This window comes from Bombus pascuorum, chromosome 5, assembly GCF_905332965.1.
Source record: "Bombus pascuorum chromosome 5, iyBomPasc1.1, whole genome shotgun sequence".
Classification (NCBI taxonomy): domain Eukaryota; kingdom Metazoa; phylum Arthropoda; class Insecta; order Hymenoptera; family Apidae; genus Bombus; species Bombus pascuorum.
The window spans coordinates 15,931,272-15,952,017 of NC_083492.1; the positions used below are offsets into that span (position 1 = coordinate 15,931,272).

Sequence of the window (20,746 nt, forward strand, 5' to 3'; positions counted from 1 at the left end):
AAATCGACCTACTGAATTGATACGGATCCTTGAACGCGTGAATCCTGTGGCGACTGGATCGCGAATGAGACGAATTTTAATACGTTTACCGCTACCGACGCGTATGGTGCGTCGTGTTAATCATCTACAAGTTGTAATTTATTGCTAGACTCTCAGTAACGGGTATTCGTGCAAGATTTTCTATGTTTGTATGAGCCTCTAGAAAGATAAATAAAATTTTAAGCAGGTAAGGACAAATAGTATACATTTGCTACGTCCGGTAATTCAGAATCGTAAACCAGAATCCATTCCTTGATCGAAGCGATCACTAGCTGTGCAAATATAATTAGTCGGATCGCAATAATTCTAAGGAATTGTTATAAAATTAAGCGTTTATATTTTACCATTAAGGCCCTTAATTGTTATAAAATATATTCAAGTCGACATGTTTTTTATGGTTATTGCTTTATCGAGTAGAAAATGCGAAGGTCGGGTTTTTCCCAGTTCAACGGTCATTTCGACCTGCAAACGGCCGGTGGTGGAGCGACCAATCCCCAGCAATAATTTTCCTCTGCGACAGCATCGTCTTCCGAACTTCTGGTTTGTCGTCCTTAGATCAGTCAACATCTTTTGACTGATTTTCCATCTTTAGATCAGTCATCTATTTAACTTGTATCTATACGCACCGAGCGTAACTGTCTATGTCTAGAAAATTGTTGGAATAAAGTGTATATTGTAACCTGTTACTTGAGTGTTATAATCAATTTAACCACCTTTATTATCCTAAACGAAATAAGTGATCGATCATTTCGTGGCGTTGATTATCTGATCGTAACGGGAATTTACGACTGCCGTTGACGCGCTTCCTCGAGATCGCGTCTCTCCGCGAACGATCGAACAATATTATTGAAATATTTGTATATTGAGGCATTAGGACTGATACGTCATACTGGAATTGGCCTCAAATGCAATTGGAAGGATATTTATTCTGTTATAAAATTAGAGAGTCGCGCGATAAAAATAGAATAAACTTCAGTATCTGAGGAAGATTCACCGTGGAAATTAATAAGCATCCTATGTATGGGAATACAAGCCTTGCCAATTGTTTTGTAATCGCGTGTCTCACGGAGAATTTAGCTCGTGCCTTCTTTAAGATATTAGATCTACTTAAAGCCTTTAACGTGATTTTCTGCCTCGATGAAGGACAACGTCTCCCTTAACGAGACGAAGGTGATAATATTCAAGGCATGTGCGTGATCCTAAACGAAAATCACAGACACAAAACAGAATACATAAATATTATAAATGTTATTTAAAAATGTTCTTATCTATTTTTTGTAGTGTTCAAATGACGTTCCAATTATACAATGATTCTCGGTGATAAAATTACGTTATACGTTTGCTTCTCTGTTACTCGCAGATTTAGACGATTAGATCGAACAGAATTACAAAGCCACGAACGAATATCGATGGAATTCCTTTCTGCTACTTTTATCACTGTTTTAAGATAATACGTAATGCAAGAAATATAAAACTGAAGGAAAAGTGATTCGTCACGATGTTAAAAAGAGAAATATAAAAATATCGACGTCTTGGTTTACATTTAAGAGGTTTGAAACCGCAAGGAGGCCAGACCTGCGGACGTCAATCATGGAAGTGTATCGTGGTTCGAGCAGTTTCTTATTGGCGTTGTGAAACTCCTATCGGCTACGAAAGTCGTACGTTTGTACAAACAGCTGGATTACGATTAGAGAGATTAAAACATCCGCTTTTACTTTTGCGGAACTCTATAGACCGTCTCAGTGGACGAATATTGGTTGTTACTTAATAAAGTATGTAACTTGCTGTTGCAATTTGAAGGGAAAATTGCTGTGTAACGATTCGAGATATGAATGACTTTCTTTTTTCTATCCAGTTGCAATATTGCCTATCGTATCAGTATCTTTCGTTACATATTCAACCAACAGTCTTAGCTCCAAAGATACTTTCTCATTCAATAGTTCTATATTTTTTGTGAATTGTATTCTTCTTTTCATATAATCAAATAGTCCGTGACTTCTGTCTCTCGTATTTGCATGAAAAATCTTTGTATAAAAGAACTTCCATTATTTTTATATTCAACGTTCTTCTTTTTTTTTTTCTTATTCTTAATATTCTTTTGTAGCAAACGACTATTGAATTAAAAACAGACACGTTTGTCACCAGTGAGTTACTACAATGCGTTAAGATCGAAGTTTACCGTCAGGGACTTGACCGACTTGAACCGTCCAACTCTTTCGACAGATTCGACCTTGATCGGAATATCATTTCCGCGAACATCGGTATCATTGTGACTGCAAGTCGCAACACTCTGTCGCACAATCGGAACAAAACTACATTATTCTTTATCGATGCTTATCGATATCAAAAATATCGTTTGAACACCTGGCAGGTTAAACAGACCACCATCGAAGCGATTGGTTTTCGTGCAAACGTAAAAACGTGATTCGTGGGTCGCGCGTGGGACACGCACGCGTCTCCGTGACTCACAACACCTACATACGTGAGTCTGAAATCGCTCAAGGTTTCGGCGTGGTGCAATTCGGCCAAGCAATTTCGCGCGTTCCACGATCGACAGAGATAATTGTAAAATAAAAGGAGATTGTATATTTGAATGGCTTTGGCCAGACGTATCAAATCGATCACAGGCGAAAAATGTGACAAGTCACATCAGTCATCTTTTAGAAAAGGAGTAATTTCAAAATTCATTACATCGTCAATCGATCATCAACGCTATTTTTTCGTTTGATTTTTTAGGATTAAATATCATGTTTTGTCAACCTCTGGAACATTCACAAAATACTAATAATGTTATTTATTGTATATGTGGACCAATATTGAATAAGTCAAGCTATGCCACTAACTTAAGGAGCTGTCCTGAATTAGAATTTTCTAAAACAGCGTCTTTTTGCGATTTTTTTTAGAAGGCAAAGAATGAAATGAAGTTATTGAATTTTGAGATGTGGTTTTATATATATTTTACGAATACAAAAAAATTTTTTTAAAGCAAAAAGGAAGATTATAACAGATTTCTAAGCCTATTTCATGGACTGCAGTTTTCAATCGGCGTGAAAGATCCACCTCGTAATTCTTGACCGAAACAGAAAACCAAAAAAGGATTAAATTATTATATATTTTTCTTCTCGACGAACTCAAAAAAGGCAGAAAATAGTGTGAAATTAAAGATTTTGGTGGGTTTAAAGAAAAAATGTGTTTTATAAAAAGAAAAAATAAACTTTAAGGTGTCATAACAATTATTTAAATAAACTTTTTGACGAACTTTTTTAGTTCATCGAGAAGAAAAATATATAATAATTTAATCCTTTTTTGGTTTTCTGTTTCGGTCAAGAATTACGAGGTGGATCTTTCACGCCGATTGAGAACTGCAGCCCATGAAATAGGCTTTGAAATTTATTATTATTATCTCTTTTCAACAAGGAAAGAAAAAATAAGTGAAAAATCGATTAAACGAGAGGGAAATGAATTTATAGCGTGGTAACAGCCACTTTGTTGCACATATGATGATTTAAATCACTAGGGCACTGCTACTAATTGAATTCTCGATAGCTGTGTGCACAAAGAAACGGGTTTTGTTTGCTCTAATGGCTGGGAACCCAGACAGTTGACTACCACTGCTGGCAAACACGTGTTTTATATCGTTCGTTCTCGTGTGAAAGTGGAGAAAAGCTTTCGCGACCAAAGAACGTCCGATAACGATCGTATCGTCCTTAGCTCCTGGCTATTTTACTCAAAGACCTTGATTTTCCTTGAAATTATGATTTATTCCGATCAAGTTTAACAAATTATTTAGCATAAATTATTTTGATAAATTGCATTTGCCTGAGGGTGTTCCGTGAATTTCCTATTGAGCGAAGCTCGCTCCGTCTACGATTAGAAATTTATTCACTATAACTACATACGTGCTTCTTGTTTACGTATTTTGTAACTAGTACGTTCGATTCTTTCGCATCGAAAATTCCGTTTTATCGGCATTCACGGTTTAGTTAGCGTAATTACTTCACATAATTGTGAATTCTGGCGCAATTTCCTCACTGAAATTCTCGTTTGTTAGTCTCTTACAATGCTTTATTATTTAAGAATTATACACACACATATATGTATGATTTTTAAATTTTATTTCATTCGCTTATATAACTCTTTATCATTTACAATTTCTTATTTCTCCTATCTTTTTATCTTTCTTTTTTTTTCTCGTAAGTTTGCAAAATTCTGCTCATACGTTAGGGTTAGCACCTAATATTCCCCTCGATCAAACGTCTGTGATTCCGTACCATACTGATTATAACTGTTTCGTTCAATCGTAAATCTCATCAGCGATATTTCCACTTCCCATCAGCAATATTTCCTCAACCAGTAATCCTATCATCTTCCATCTATCAAGCATCTAACGATTACGACCTCAGTCGCTTTTTTTCAAAATAATCGTAGCCAGCGATCCCATCGTTCGGTTTATCGGCTTGTTCCAGCATCGATACATCGTTTTATGTTTAAACGTGTTCCGTTAGTTAGTTTCTTCCGTATGAAGGCACACGTCGAACTCGCAGGATGTCCAGGAGATTCATCAGGCAGAGTTCTACCGAAGAAGAAACCGGCGTGCACGGATGATTTCACGAGAGAGTAACGGGGTTAATGAACATCGTCTCGCCTAGGGCGAACGTTTTATCGACTCTGTTTGGCTTTCTAGGAGTTATTTCGCTTGTACACGCGAACAGACGCTCGACAGCCTAGTCGCTACGAAAGTAAACGACCTTAAGACTGACACAGCACAGGCTGGATCGTAATTACTACCGGTAGTCTGCTGGTCCAAAAGCGAGAGGCTATGAATAACGAGGCTCCAATAGGCGCGAATCTCTTCACCGTTAAATTTTTCATTATACATTTTCATGGTTTTTCGGGAATAGAGAAAGCGTTTGTGGGCACTTTCTGCGAAGAATTTGTACTTTTTAGTGCACTGGTTTGTTCGAAGTGATGGTGATTGGAGGATCAATTTGTCTACTTTGGAACGATTAGTTTTTAGGATGAGAACTGGATCTCGGTAAATTTTTAAGCGTATTTCTCACGATTTATACTTGTTCGTACGTACTGATTTATTGAAAGGTGAATTGCTAGGAATAAAATGTGATAATTAAATTAAATTTAGGATGCTGCATTATTAAATTCATTTCTTGTGATCTAATATTTAGGTACATTTAGTCAGATTTGTATTTTTTTCGATGACATGCATATTTTTAGATACAGAGACAGGTCAACGAGCTTTTTGCCTTCGTTGGAAGATTATTCTCTGTAATATTTACTCATGCGCCATGTCGTGCATACTTTTCGCTATAACTGGATCCGCTTTTTGTTCGTTTAATCAACGAACAATCAGGGCAAACGGTGTCCAAACAGAGAAAAATGGAACGAGGATATCTCCAGATTGGTCCCTAACGTGTAACACAAGGGGGTTCGTTTCCCGCCAATTCTAGGGGCGAGAGAAACTCGGTATCGATTTTACGTCCTGAACCATACTCTTGTGCAGACTGACACGAGTGGTCCGTTGGAGTACGCGTTCAAGCTAACAAGATTTACTGTTCGGTGAATTACAGGCAGAGTAAGAACAGAGCGAGATGAGGTGAAACAAAACGAATCGAAACGTGCCAGCGAGCGAAATGCATCAAGTCACGTATATGATCTCGCACGCTGCGGGTATAAACGTACCGCGAAATCCGCGAAAACGTAAATTTCACGTCTTGATGTCAACTTCCCAGAAGTTGAAATATAGACAGGCATTCGTTGGAAGTGACTTCGTGGAAAGAGGAAAAGAGCAATTAATTCTAAACAGGACGTAATGCAAATTTCTTTTTCTAAAAAATGTCATAATCTTTTAGTCGTTTCAACGAATATTTCGTTATTAATTCTCTAAATTATTCGAACTATATGCTGTAGTATTACATACACGATAAAATAATTCCAGCGAATTAGGACCACGTGTAATAACAAATTCATAAATATATAGATAATTATATATACGCGGCGTTGTTTACGCTATCTCATACTTTTTACGACAATTAATACTAAATGTATCAAATCACAGAGCATAATTTGCTACATAATTCTTTCGAATTATTAACTTGTATGTGTGCTGCTGTTGATAAATTTCCATTCTGTATAAAATTCCGATACATCTTACAATTCTACTAAAAAAAATAAGGACATTAAAAACGTCGAGTGATTGTAATTCAATGACCAAATGCTGTGATTCGTTGACTTACACGCCTTCAAATTTCCTTTCAAACTAGATGTTAAATTTCAGCTGTTATATTTAGACTATTGTTCACATTTTTCCGCACCATAAATCATTTTGAAATACGGCTTACGGCCACGTTTAATCACTTTGCAACACGATGACGTAGTGGATGGTGGGTTACGTCACACTGGCGACGTCACGGTTGCATTTATCACGTGAAGGTTGGCGATTCCAGTAGCGCGTAGATGATAACGAATGAAATATAGTTGGTCACCAGTGACTGCAATTGTTTATCGATCCACGTGCCCATTTCAGATCGTACCACCTCACCACCCCCGCAGGACTCGACATTGTCTAGAGTGGCTTTCAGACGGCTTTGTGCTTCGCAAAGATCTCTTTCAATTTAAAGAAGCGGTCGATTCTTTAAGAATTTTGCACTTTACTCTGGAACGTGAAAAAGTAGCTTGCTAAATAGCGAGAACAATCCTCGCAAAGAAATATTTAAAAGAAAAAATCAACAAGATAGAAATGTTACTAATTCTGCGGATGTTTATGTAGCTATTTTTGGCAAATGTAAAGCTGCAACAAAATGTACATCAAAAATTATGTAAGATCATTAATCAGTTAAAATTGTGTAAAACTAAGTAATAGTTGCTATGATATTTTATTGGAAAAACAAACTGCTGCTTGGGTTCTGCTCTTTTGGTTATATTCATAATAATCTGAATTTGAAATATTCATAGTTTAAGTATTACATAACAGAAAATATATAAAAGAAGACGAACAAAAAATACGTAATATACTTAAATAATCAGCAATCTGATTCATTTCACTTTTCATCCATTTTTAAAAAGATCGTGATTAAATGGTTTTCTGGCGACACGGTTGAAGCGAAAGGTATTCTTTCAACGGGACAAAAGTGGCATCGTAAATGAAAGTGGCACTATCTGCTTGCATGATCGTTCTTGTAATAATATAATCCGTTAAAAAATCAGCACAACCGAAGATAGTTTCACGGTCTCGTAGCATAAAGACCGGAATGTTGTACTCAGCCACCCTTGCGCGGTTCTCTGTCACCCTCGAGCACGGTGTAGGGTGAATTTGATGACTCAGGTCGCTTTATATGGGGAATGAAATTACGCTCCGTCTCTCTACACTCTACCACCATTGTGTCAGAGAGGAGACGGGCAAACATCTTGATGCTGAAGTAGCTGCTTTGCTTCAGAGAGTTTTTGCAAAGTGGAATCGTCTCCGCTGCCATTTCAACAGTATTTCAAAAGTTACAAGTTCATTTTTACATTTTAAAAGTTATGATTCTATGGTATGTTGTAACACGCTTTAAATCGTTTCGACAGATTCGTTCGGTAAATTGAAAGAAATTTAGGATAATTCGATGAAGTTTAGCGAGGGACTTGGATCATAGAAGATTAGGTACCTTCGATTACATTATATATATATATCTTTCCATGAGATTCTATTTAAAAAACACACACTTTATTCTCAAGGGATCTTATTCCAAATTTTATAATATAATCTATATAATAAAAATAATATATCATAATTTATATAAAATTAAGCCTGAACAAAATTTATCGACTCGTCTTATCATACGACACTTCCTAATTCCGATTTGCCAAAGGAAATTTTCACTTCATATACGCGTTTAGCTGATACCTAGATAACGCAGTGATTACGCGTAATCATGGGAGACAATGTCGAGTTTCCAGGATTCATGTAGAAAGCGTGACCGAAATAAAATTCAGCGATTCGAAGGGGAACGTGCGTACGTGCTCGCGTGGAGACGCGGAGACACGCATAAATTCCTCTATGCTCACGGTAACAGTCTGTTTGATTATGGTATTATTGGCACGCGATGCGCATCACGGAAAAATATGTACGTCTGACTACTCTACGCTCCAAATAATTGGCCTAATGTCTGTTACTATTTTCACTTTATACGTGCACATTCGTTGGAGAAGTACTATGTTCGATGTGCGAGGTACAGCGATGTTTCTTTTTCTATAGAAATTTAGTCGTCGTTTCTGTCGATGTAATTTGCGACGCATCAGACGTGAAATTCGTGTCGATTCTCAAGGCCTGGGAAAGGAATTATGCTAGTTGGTCATTGTGGGATAAATTTAATGCTTCGAATGCTGTAATATTTCTTGGCGTATTATTTCATACCTATTCTTTATCGAATCTCGACTCGTAATCTTTCTTTTCCTTCGTCATATAACATACGGTTTGAAAGTTTAAAAACGATATTTTATAAAATTGACGCACGATCTTGTTACGTGGCATGAATCAAAGTACGTCATTCAATCATATTGCAAGTGTGACATGTTTGAATATATTTTTTTGATAACTGTAACGTAAGTTTGTCTATTAATCGTTTTACGCAATGCGTTCATAGTATTTTCCAAATACTCGTGTTCCTATTATTTCTCCAGATAACTGTATTGTAAAATGATATATGGGAATGACAGTTCGTCACGAGTTCCTATGGATGATAAAATCTAGCGGAATCGAATCGAGGAATTTATCGATCGAGAGTTGCCGAGTCCTCCGATGGTAATGTCATGCATCGACTTTATCCGTGGCATGTGACAGATAGCAGTACTGTATCATAGACGATTGGTGATCGTATATGGTTAAACGAAAACTGGAATTTACAAGAGTTGTAAGTGGACATCCTAAGACGAATAAACGTTATTCAATCTTTTTTATTTAAGTAACACAAATATTTTCATTTTTGTTATCTAGATATCAATTTGAAACTATATTTTCATTTCGTTCTTCAAATCTCTTTTGAAGATTTTGAAACTCAAAGATTCATCAGAAATGATCATTTCTCATATCGTACGACAATCTTGTCAATCGCACATCAAAACACGAATTAACTTCAAAATAACCTTGCTGCATCCTGTAGCCCGTGCCTCTTACGATCTCATTGAAATTAATTGCACTTATTAAAATGTACAAACTTTTAATCTAGAAATTTCTACAAATCTTCCAATTCCAAAACTTCAATCATATCCCTTCGTTGATCGATATTAATCGCTTTATCATCCTAGTACACCCTACTATATCAAAACAACGAATGAAAAATGAATTCCATACCATTTATTTGCATGAATGTACATCCTGCGTGTCTCGCAAATATCCTGGCGCTTGAAACCTAACCATCATCGTCGCTAGTGTCTTCCAACTACGGGCGACGAAGATTTACGTCAATGCACGACCCACGGTGATAATGGAGACGAGTGGCCGACGTAAGAGCGTGGTCAGTCCGATTGCATTGAGCCGGTTCGGCCGAATTACGTGTTCGCGGCGTTCAGAGTCAGTCGTTGTCGGGACGGCGAGCCGCGCGGTTCGGGTACGTACTTTGTTGTTGCCGGTGTGAAACGGTCGCGTGACTGTTTCTCCTTTCTCTCCCTTGGTCGTGTTCCATCGACGACCACCTGTACTTCGTTCACGGCGTGCCAGCGTTCAACAATTTTCGGCTACGATAGGCGCCTACGTTGCTTGTGCATGCGCGTGTTCGTGCGTATACCTGAAACAGAAGTTAGGCCAACGGGAGAGAAAGGTACGAGGGCAGGTGTTGAGGTATACGAAGTTTACCAGAGTTTCAGTCGTGTTTCTTGGGGATTTCGGGTCCAGTTCTTCGCTTCTTTGTTCGAACGCACGATTTTCTTCTCCTGGAAGAGACTGTGGTAAGTAATAGTTGGATCGTTGGAATTTTGAGCTGGATTTAGGTGCATTAGAGTGCTACAGAGAATTAACACACGTTCGTAAAATTATTCTAGGCATTTTATTTTTCCAAAGATTCAAATAAAATTTAAATATTGAGGTATAATTAATACATACAATGAAAGTCAAATATTAAGATCTCATGTAAATTTTGTCTCGCAAATGTGTGTTAATTCAGTAAATGTGTAGTGCCATTTACTAGGCAATGTACATGCGTTTCATAAGACAATATATTCACGAGTAACGCAATTTAACCCTGCAACGTCCTTTCGATTATTTCATTCGATCAAATTATACTTCTCTATCGTTAGAAAATTTCTTAAGCGTGAGAAAAATATAAAAGAATACGCAATTTCTCATGTCAATTGTATACTAATGATTCTCTTAAAACATCGGAAGCCTCGGTTAAAAGAAAAAGAAGGTTGAAACGTAAAATATTCATTCGCTTGCAATAAGATTCGACGTCTACTAGAACAAGCGTGCGTACAGCATTGTCCAGTAAATGAATACACTTATTAGAAATAATAAAGGTCTTCATTCTGATCGATACTTTTGTTAAAACGTCGTATAAATGAATACATTGGATACGTTCGTTAAATTTGACATCTTCATTGCAACAAAAGTACAGAATAAATTGTACAGAGATTATATGAATTTTATTTATAATTAAAAGAGAAGAAAATGGCAAGGTTAAGTAATATTTGAAAATCGAAAGTTTGAAACTGTGTTCGTAGAGATCGAGCTGCTCCGTTTACAAGCTATCGTACATTCCCGTTTTTAAGGGTAAACAACGATCGAACGATGAGAATAATAGGTTTGCAAGGTTGCGGTCGTGAGTACTGTTTGTGACCATGAGATCTCGTAAAGATATCGAGCCACTCTGTTTTTCGTTTCATTAGAAATTCTACGATGTACTAACGGGACATTGTTTCCACTGATTGATCGATATTTTTCTAGACTCTAAGTACATTAATGTCAGTACCTATAGATTTGTACGTGTACTGCATTTCAAACCAACTGTAGAACAACGTATAATAAAACATACACGCTAGGTATGACAAGATAGAAAACTTTCTGTTACGTGATACTTGAATATTTTTAATAAAAGATTCAACGAAAGGAATAATCACTCTTTCGACTATATTATTTCATTGAACGTACATCTAAGCTTCATCATGGAAATGTTTGTCACGAATGCAAAGAGCGATGCCAATTCGTTCGTTTGAAAGATTCAATTTGTTCTCACGCCTATTGACACGACGCCTTGTAATTGTGTCTTTATCGCGACTATTTGATACCTATCAGAGCGTATGGTATTATCGTCATGTTGTCAAACTCAACAATAAGGATGTGAGATAAAATTGTCAAGCTTAAAAACAATTTTCTCAATTAATCGTTCGAACTTTTCAGTCTGACGATGAAATAAACGACTAAGAAACTTCGTTATATGAGCGAATATTTTATAATGTTTTATTATATTTTCAAATTTGTTCGTTTCGATGAAAAGATTTAAGAAGTGAAACAAGATAACGAACAATATGTTACAACGAATACTGTTATATGAAATATGTAATAATAATATTATGTGACAATATGAAGATATAAAAATATTTCTGAGCGAAAGATATAAGAGATAGCTACACAATGAAGGCGTTATAAGTTATAAAGGAACGCTTCAAAAGGGGTTGTAAAGTATATCAGGCGATTGGTATTTTTCTATTAGTTCTTTCTATCAATTAGTCCACATTTCTCGTATTTACGATATTTCGTCAAAATACGCAGTTCTACGCACACAGCTTGGTCAAATCTTATCAGAGCAAGCAGACTCGCCTCTTAAGAGTATACGAACATAGCAAGGAGGTTTATGGGTTCTAGCAACACTTCGGAAAATCGAACGCTTTGTCACAAGTTACACATGTTCTACACGCCTAGTGTTGAACGTAAACGATCGCGCACCTATGTATTAACGGCGTATGACTAAGCTATCTGTTATGTGCCACGTTCCTATAATCAGCTTATTCTCCGTTGTCTTAATTGTAATTATTAGCGTGATCGTCTCGTGAAAAATTGAACAGTGTATCGCAACGTGTAAAAATAGACGATTACGCGGTTGGAATTTTTTGCCAGCTGGTTTTCCGATTTCCGATTACATTCTTAAAATGTTTCAAATTTTGTAAATGTCCCGCCAGTATTTCCTTCACTGTTAAAGGTCCAAAAAATTGATCATAATATTGATTAGTTTTATCGTGAATTCTTATATTTTATTCGTACACCACTCTACTAGCGTTACTTCATTCTCTGTTATAATTATTCAGTAATTAAAGAACGTGTTCATTACCGAATACAAAATATCCCTTGCGGTGATTAAACTCTGCATTGAAACACCAACACCCTATTCTCCGCGCTAAATTAATTTCATTATTATAATTGCTATTTGCTAAATCTCAGATCAAGGGAAAAAAGTGGCAGTTTTAGTTACAGAAGATTAATATTTACCTTATCTCTTGACACACGCTTTTTCTATATCTCTTCATTCCGGAAACAAAAGAAAAACGAATACCTCGATGAAAATACCTTCGCTCTATTGGCTTTGTAGATTGGGTTAAATCCAACCTGTTCCTCCCGGTTTATTTTAACAAAGTCCATTCCGACTGAATAGCCAAAAATTCTACGTTGAAACCGCCAGCTCTAGTGCACGCGAGATACCAACTAGAATACAGCAAATAGATGGCAAACAACTAGGATTTCGAGGACGCGGTTGAATGAATCGCGCGTGTATCGTTGTGAACGCGCGGTTCATAGCACGTGCATCATTGTAGCTTGTCGAGTAACGTAGGAACGAAGTAATTTGGTCGAACGTTTGGCACGAATTTCGAAACGAACGTTTACGAGTCGGCATTAAAAACACGGTTGTTATCACACGGGCTACGTTCGAAATTTCACCGTGGATAATCGCGAAAGAACAGTTGCTTGAGCGAATCTCTCTCTTTTTTTTCTTATCCTCTTCATTTTGCTTTCTTTTTTATTGTTTTGATTGGCGAGAAGGGAACAGCGAAGAGTCAAGGTTGACTCGCGTTTTCGAAACCGGATCGAGTATGCTAATGTAACAGTGACATCCGCATCAGATTCGACCTCTTCCCTTTCTTTCCTTTTTATCACTGGCGAGTCTTATCTCTCGTCGCGGTCATATTTAATTATAGCAAAGTTTACTTCATTTATGAGTGCTACAGTGGGTGGAAGGGCAGATGTCTTTAATTCATTTCTGTCTCGTGGATAATGGATTGAGAAACTTTCGAATTTTTTGAAGATTAAAATTCTTCTCTTACGTAAAGCGCGTTTATGGTTGAAGTAACAGCGGCCCTTTATATCTTAATGATGCTCCTTAAGACAATGAGTAAAATACTAAAAGAAATTGTCCTCCTTACAAGATTTAATTTTTCTCGATTCTCTGATTATTACTTCATTTGATATTCAAATATTAGGTATTTTAAGGCTTGAAAAATATGTATTATATATATAAAGTTTCGAAAAGTTCAACGACGACCATTAATGCTATGACAATCTTCATTTTAAAAATATTCAAGGGAATAGCAAAAATACGTATTTAATTCTAAAACTAAATAAAAACGCGGTATAGTATAGAATCATTTGCCGGCATTCGTTGGATTTTTAAATTACCTGTATACAATCTGTAAATATTTATTTTCGTATACTTGCGCGGCCTTTATTCTTGAAATGACTCAGGGCCTCCTCTCAATCGGCCATATGAATAATTCGCGGTTATATATTATTGCCATACACGTTCGTTTCTTTGTCGGTGGCATTCGTCGAAAAGACGTCTGACTTTACGACATTCGACGTGATTCGCAGAATGACAATTGATAGTTTCCTTCTCGTGGCCTGAGCAAGCTCAATTTCCCTCTTGCTCGAGATTACGAACGCTAGAAAATTGTACTTGGGTGCTCGAGTTTCTTGGGTTCCCTGAAAACGATTTGTTACGTCCCGTTATCTGATACGGGCCGAATTCCGTCCCTCGGTCGGGACGGCCACTGGGTTCGCAAACATCATATGTCGGACCGCAATAATCTTAAGGCACGGTCATCAACTATCAGGGAGGATAACGTGCTCTCAATGTAGTAGTCTTGAGGCCGAGTCATCAAGGTTCATCCAGGCGTCGACGATATCATCCGGATGGCCACGGTTAAGACGGCAACTAGCATCTTGGATCGAGATGTCAAACATCTCGTTCCTGAACCAACCTGATCCAATAGAAACAATCGAGAGGAAGTTTGATGGAAGATCTAATTAACTCTATATTCATAATATCTTGATCGGTACCCTCTCAACGGAGGGAGGATGTTACGTTTCGTTATCTGGTACGGGCTGAATTCCGTTCCTCGGTCGGGACGGCCACTAGCGATGCAAACATTATAAGTCAGACCTCAATAATCTTAATTCACACGGTCATAAATTGAATATCTTTTTTACTTTAACTTCAGGACCCCGAATTGCTGCAACATAGAAGTCAAATCGAGAAATTCCTTAGGGCTATTGTTGTCCGTTCTATGATGTTTGCACCGCCAGTGGCTGTCCTGACCGAGGGACGGAATTCAGCCCCTACCAGATAACAGGACATAACACGATTTTACCTGGCAGTTTCGTAGAGGGTTGTGGTCGTTCGAAATTAGCCGATGGAACTGCTCTCATGCTACGTGGCCAAATTCAGAATGCGATTATAGCTAAAGTGCACTGTGGTTGAAAGAGTATCTATGGTAGAATATATATATGGTAGATGAAATACGAATTCATTCCTTATTTGTAGCAAATATATTAGGAAGTTGGTATTATTAGTTAAAAATCGTATGTCAAATATATTTGCATATATCGTTATTATTCAGAGGAATTAAGAAATCCTGTCTTTTTTTAACAATTTCACGTCCAGTGACATCGACGTGTTGTGAACTGCAGGCCAAGTGTTTAGTGTCCGGTGACACGACGTTGATGTTAAGTGCAGGTCGACCCTTGACGTAAAACTTAGGAACTTGAAATATTTTACCAAAAAACGTTGGTTGCTGGTTAGAGCTGCTAGTAAATTTATGCGGATGAGAAAATGTTGAACAACTCAGGATATTTGGATGGTGTCAAAAAATAATGATTTATAGTTGTTTAATTTTCGATAAAAAATGATACAAGCGTATTTTTCTTAATAATGGACCAAGTAGATGAAACAATATATAAAATTCGTATTTATCTAAAAGATTTTTCTTTATTTCCAAGTTCTTGTGATATAATAGTGTAGTAATCTATAATAATGTATTTTAATGTTCATGAATAACAATTCTCTCAAGCGGTTTGTTATTTGTAACAAACTTTCTTCCAAAACTCTTAATTGTAGAATAAATTATTTTCCTCTAAGCGAGAATATTGTATTTTATTCACGAGCATAGAAAACTCTTTCTAACCTTCTGCCTTTGTTAAACGCCTGACTGACGAACTTGTGTACAAACAATTCTGTTAATGCTTACATCTTGCGGTGAGTAACATGACGTATTAACACATCCATGACCTTATATTACGTATTTATCGAGCGAGATTGGCTACGAGTCTTCGTAGGGAGTCTCCGTTAGAACGAATCCAATTTGTGGATTTAATTTGCTTATTCTAGACGCGCAATCGATTCTTCGTAGTTATCTATCAAAGGAATCGTTTCATTAAGCTTTTAATATTAGAATATTCTGACTCACAGACGGATTTACGTCTGTTGTTTATTTATAATCTGTAATCATAAATTATGACATGTAAAGTATCTGATCATTTTTTAGCAAGTTAAAAATAACTATTGCAAATATATTTTTATTATCAGAGCGGAATAAAGTTATTTTATAAATTATTTCAATGAATTGGTACATACGCTTAAGAACGCAGTATTCGGCTCAAAGTTTTCGAACGATTCGTAAGGCATTCATTGTCCCACGCGTTAAATAAGAAAATAACGTAACAGCCGAGTCATTTGAGCCGCCAAATGATTCATGCTCGCACGAAACGCACTGCAACTTAAAACACACTTCCTGCTACGGAGCGGTCCACCAGCTCCCTTTATGGACTATAGCCACATTGCATAATGCAATCTGAGTGCCTGATCTTTGAGCAGCCATTGCTCGATATTCCAGATAAAATACATATAACGCGTACAGGCGTATATGTATAATTTCTAATCGACGGAACGATCTGCCATAATAATTTATATCAAATTTTCCATTTCCATAAATCTGTCAAGAATCGATAAATCTTCCTAACCAGTTTCTTTCTATCTTGAAGATAGACGATCAATTTATCACGTTGACATTACAAATAATCCGAAGTATATATTTTTTCTAATTATAAAAGTTCTAATGTGAAGGTATAAATCGTAAATATTAATGCCACTATGTACTGTACTTATAACAATGGAAGTTAATTAAGAATTTGCGTAGAAAAAAGCTTCAGCTTCGCCTAAATATAGAATCGATAATCGCAAAGCCAAACATAACGACGTGTTCTCATATTTTCTCCTGCTTCAGAAATAAAATCGTAACTTACGCATCTAGGGATATATATTTTACCATAGAGACAAAAATATTATTTACGTGAAAGTTAACGAGCGCATATTTAATGAAACTATTGAATTACAGTAGGAAAATGTCAGAAATATTTATAAGTACCATATATAAAGTATTATATTCTTTCTATGACAAAATAGATACATATTAAATTATTGAATTATAATAAAAAAATTCCATAGTCATGTCGACTTACAAAAAGACAAGTTAATGTAACAGACACGCGACATTTATCAAGCAGAATCCTCGCAGCTCTTTGTTAATTCCTCCCAATTGAGTGTAGAATGCTTGTAAAACTGCTGTTTCCGCGCAGTCCATGTTTTTCAACTTATGAATCACACAGATATCGTTATACAAGTTTCTTTAGTCACGTTTCGATTCGAAGTCTGGTTCAAAGTTCGGACGGACACTAAGCTTTTTCCATCCGCACGGAGTACTTTTTTTTCGAATCGCGGCTGGTCGTGGACAAGTGGTTAATTCAATTTGCAAGCACGGTACGCGAAAAATAACGAGGAGCAAGGGGTTTAAGATTGTGACAGACAACCATACGTTTTTCGTGGCAAGCGGCGACGGGGCGTTTGTTTTATCGAAACGAGGCGTCGCCGCGACGGTTGACGGGCATCGACACTTTTATCGAGCCACGAGGATTTCGCTCAATCGTTTCCACGTTTTAGGGACGTCCTATTGAATCACCTTTCTAGGTTCTATTCTTTTTATTGTCTCCCGATCTATGTGTCTCTCTCATGTTCGACAATTGTAGATAACGACGATGTCCTCGTTTTTCCTTCGATTCTTTTTTCCAAGGGAACCTTTTCGTTCTTTATTACTGACCCTGTTTTTTCTTTTTCTTTTTGCTAGAAATCGTCCTTCTTTCTGTGAATCATACGAAGAAAATCCCTCGTGTCTTTTGCATGATTTCTAGGAAACTTCTTTTCCTTTGTTAATGTTCGCAATTTTTATTCTGCTTGTATGTATTGTTTTATCGTTCGCGTTACGATATTGTGTTACTGCTGCGTAACGAATCGGCACGTGGGAAGTTCTAGACACATAGAATGGACTTTGGCGGTCATACATCGTAGATTAGTTTGATAAAATGGGAAAAAATATCGTTCTCAGGTTGTTTTTACGCACAAGAAAAATACGTCTTCTGTCGGCCCTGAACATCAACTTCATCGAGATATTTTAAAATCTCCTCTCTGTTCCAATACCTGATTTATTCCTGTGTTACATATATTCACTTTTATGTTACATTAATCTTCTGTAAACAAAATGCTTTCTAATTCTGACAGAATCGATTACAATATATCGATTGCAACTTTTTCATCCCCAATATCAATACTAATTCAAGTCCAAGGGAACAAATAATCATTATAAATAGATTGGATAATATCAGAAGGACAGAATACTAATAAGATATAATGTCAAGTGGATAAAATAAAATTTTACAAGATATTATACAAGGTTGAATAATAATAACGCTGCAAATGGCAATTCTTATTAATGCTACGGCATAAAAACAGTTGCATAAACAATCAGAGGATGTGCGACGAATTTTCTTTTTTTTTTCCTCGTTCGTTGGTTAATGCGGTATTTAAAATGTAAAAAGTCACGAAGTTGGCGAGTGTTTAGAAAATACATGCGATTTTCAGCAGCAGGAAGCGTAATTTCGCCCACACGGCAGCAACATCCTCTTTAACGAAAATGTTTTCCATCGTTTACTCCTTCGACCTTTAAACATCCAGTAGCCAGCTATCATAGGATCGATCATGTTCATGAAAGCTTCTGTTTGATCATTTCCTTCGAAAGCCAATCGATGTGCGTAGGCAAAATGATTGTTGACGTAGTTTGAGAAAGATTTTTAATAAACACCATCCACGTACTGCATACGTTTCGCTGATTAAAATAAGCGAAAATGGTATTTCTGTTTTAAAATAGACTGCGTTTCGAACAAATTCTTCAAAATATACGTAATATTTGTATTAACACTAATGTTGCCAGACCCGGCCGAATGATCGGTTTCAAAATTTAATTTGAAATTGTACATTCGTTGTTATTTCTTTTGTTCATCTAACTTTATTGTATATCATTTTTATATTCCCTGATTAATCAGTTTCTCAATTTTTGTTAATATAGGAATTTACATAAAGTTAAATGAACGAAAGAAGTAACAATGAATGTAGAATTCTAAATTAAATTTTGGAAGCTCCCTGGTCATTTGAACGGGGCTGGTAAGGTCAGTGTTAATAAATTTTTTATCTAAATTTCATTCTGATGTTTCAACAATTTTCCATAGATCTCTCTCTATTTTCTAATATCAATAGTTTCTCGACGAGATAAAAAAATAGTAGAAGTTTAAAATATAAGTTTTAAGATTAGAAAATTTGTAAATTGAAGCTCATTAGATTTATTGTTGAAGTATATTCATAAAAAGTAGGTGGAAACGTCGAGTTTGTAATTTGGAGCTTTGAGTCTGTGTTATAGTTCTGTGTTAGATTATTCTAAATTTCGATTGGCCATCAAATTTGTTGGTAAGATACATCTGAAGCAATGTTATGACATCGATTTGATTTCTCAAAACATTTATGATTTTCCATTCTAAAGAAATATTTTCAAAAATATCTGAAATAAATATCTTTGTAAGAAATCAAAATCTTCTGTTGCAGTAAATATTTTTATAGCGATTCTCATATCGCTTCTAGATTATTTATTTTCAAAAAAATGATTTACAAAACGTTCTAGCGTCGATCATTACGCGCATTTTACAATACCCAGTCGAAACTTTACAATTGTTTAATGATAATGAATTACGATATATTTAAACTTTGAGCTCGAAAGTTACTCCGCAAGAATATCGAACAAGGAAATGTTTACAGAGTTACACCGGATTTTAGGAAAAAATCTTGTCTGTGTCAATATTTTTGTTCATTATCTTATGTATTGCTATTATACAATAGCCAATCACCTTTTGCATCGTCGACTAAGAATCAAAGAACTATTTGAATTTTCTTGCATTACTTTTAATACATTGCTTTATTGCTCGATAACGAGAATCTCGAGAACGGAGCAGCTCGATCGAACTAGACGCAATTTCATATGGAAAATTCACGAACTGTGGAAGTAGATAAAGAGACCTTCTGTAGTCTTCTATCGATGATCGCAAGTTGCACTTTTAACATTTCAATTTGATTTCGATAATAGAGCGTCAAGCGACGCACGCTCTTGTTGTGGCGTCATTCACGTCGTTGGTGGGAATCGAAGCAGTTGCTCATCGGCAGTTGTTGCGTCGTGACTCGCGACCAAGTTCGAACCCGTATCGCGATTGACTATCGATCAGTTTTCAAGCGACAACGAACCAGGAAAGACTTGTGAATTGTGTTCGAACACGAATTCTCAGGAGACACGGTATATATATCTCCTTGTGCTTGTTTCTTCAATTTATCGTTCTTCGAGTGAAATTTTGTCGTTTCAAAGAAGATTCAGTAGAGAAACAAAAGTGAGCAAATTCGAGACAAGCTGTATTTTGAAGATCGATTTCTTCAAGTTCTAAAATTTCCTGTTGAATTGGAATAAATGATACGATGTTAAATAATCAAGGAATGTGCTCCAGTCACGTGTAATATATGGAATACGTAAAATCTGTAATATTTCTTGAACATTCAAAATTCAAAAAAACGCTTGAAACAACAAAGAAAAGTGCTACTTGCGTCTCATCCGTGGCAATATTTTGAAAAATGCAAATCGCGAGAGCGATACAGATAAGAAAAAAGACAAATCTTCGAGGTTCTCGTGTAATTCGATCCGAAGAATCGAGAGAAGCTCGGTGGACGTTAGAGTAGTCAGATGAATCACGAGACGAATTGCACAGGCAGAATCGAAGTGACGGAAGAAGGGGAAGTTCTGCTGACATTCACACGTGGATGCTGTGGCCCGTGTTGGGGGATGACGGGCTAAGCCCAACGTCGCCCCCGGCGTCGGCCAGCGTCAAGGGGGTGAACAAACTGGCGCCCTTGCTGCTCTGCGCGCCCTGCAAGCCCAGCAGTCACAGGAAGAACCAGAATTCCACGCAGTGGTACGTGCAGCAGGTAAACACAGACTGGCAACAAATTCATCATTCGTTTGTTTCCTCGTTCAA

The 20,746-nt window shown here is 36.6% G+C and overlaps 1 protein-coding gene across 5 annotated transcripts in view; it reads left to right on the forward strand.

Annotated features, from left to right (window-relative positions):
• The window catches only part of LOC132906930 (ral guanine nucleotide dissociation stimulator), a 41,631-nt gene that overhangs the window by 4,493 nt on the left and 16,392 nt on the right, over positions 1–20,746 (forward strand). The window contains exons 1-2 of one of the 5 annotated variants that reach the window (XM_060959590.1): positions 9,506–9,978; positions 20,480–20,696. The exons of 1 other annotated variant lie outside the window; for it this stretch is intronic. In XM_060959590.1, the coding sequence (XP_060815573.1) occupies positions 9,797–9,978; positions 20,480–20,696 (399 nt within the window). In that variant the 5' untranslated portion in view covers positions 9,506–9,796. Of the gene's footprint in view, positions 1–9,505; positions 9,979–20,479; positions 20,697–20,746 lie in introns of those variants that run through there. 3 more of the 5 variants (XM_060959593.1, XM_060959592.1, XM_060959591.1) reach the window with 3 other exon arrangements.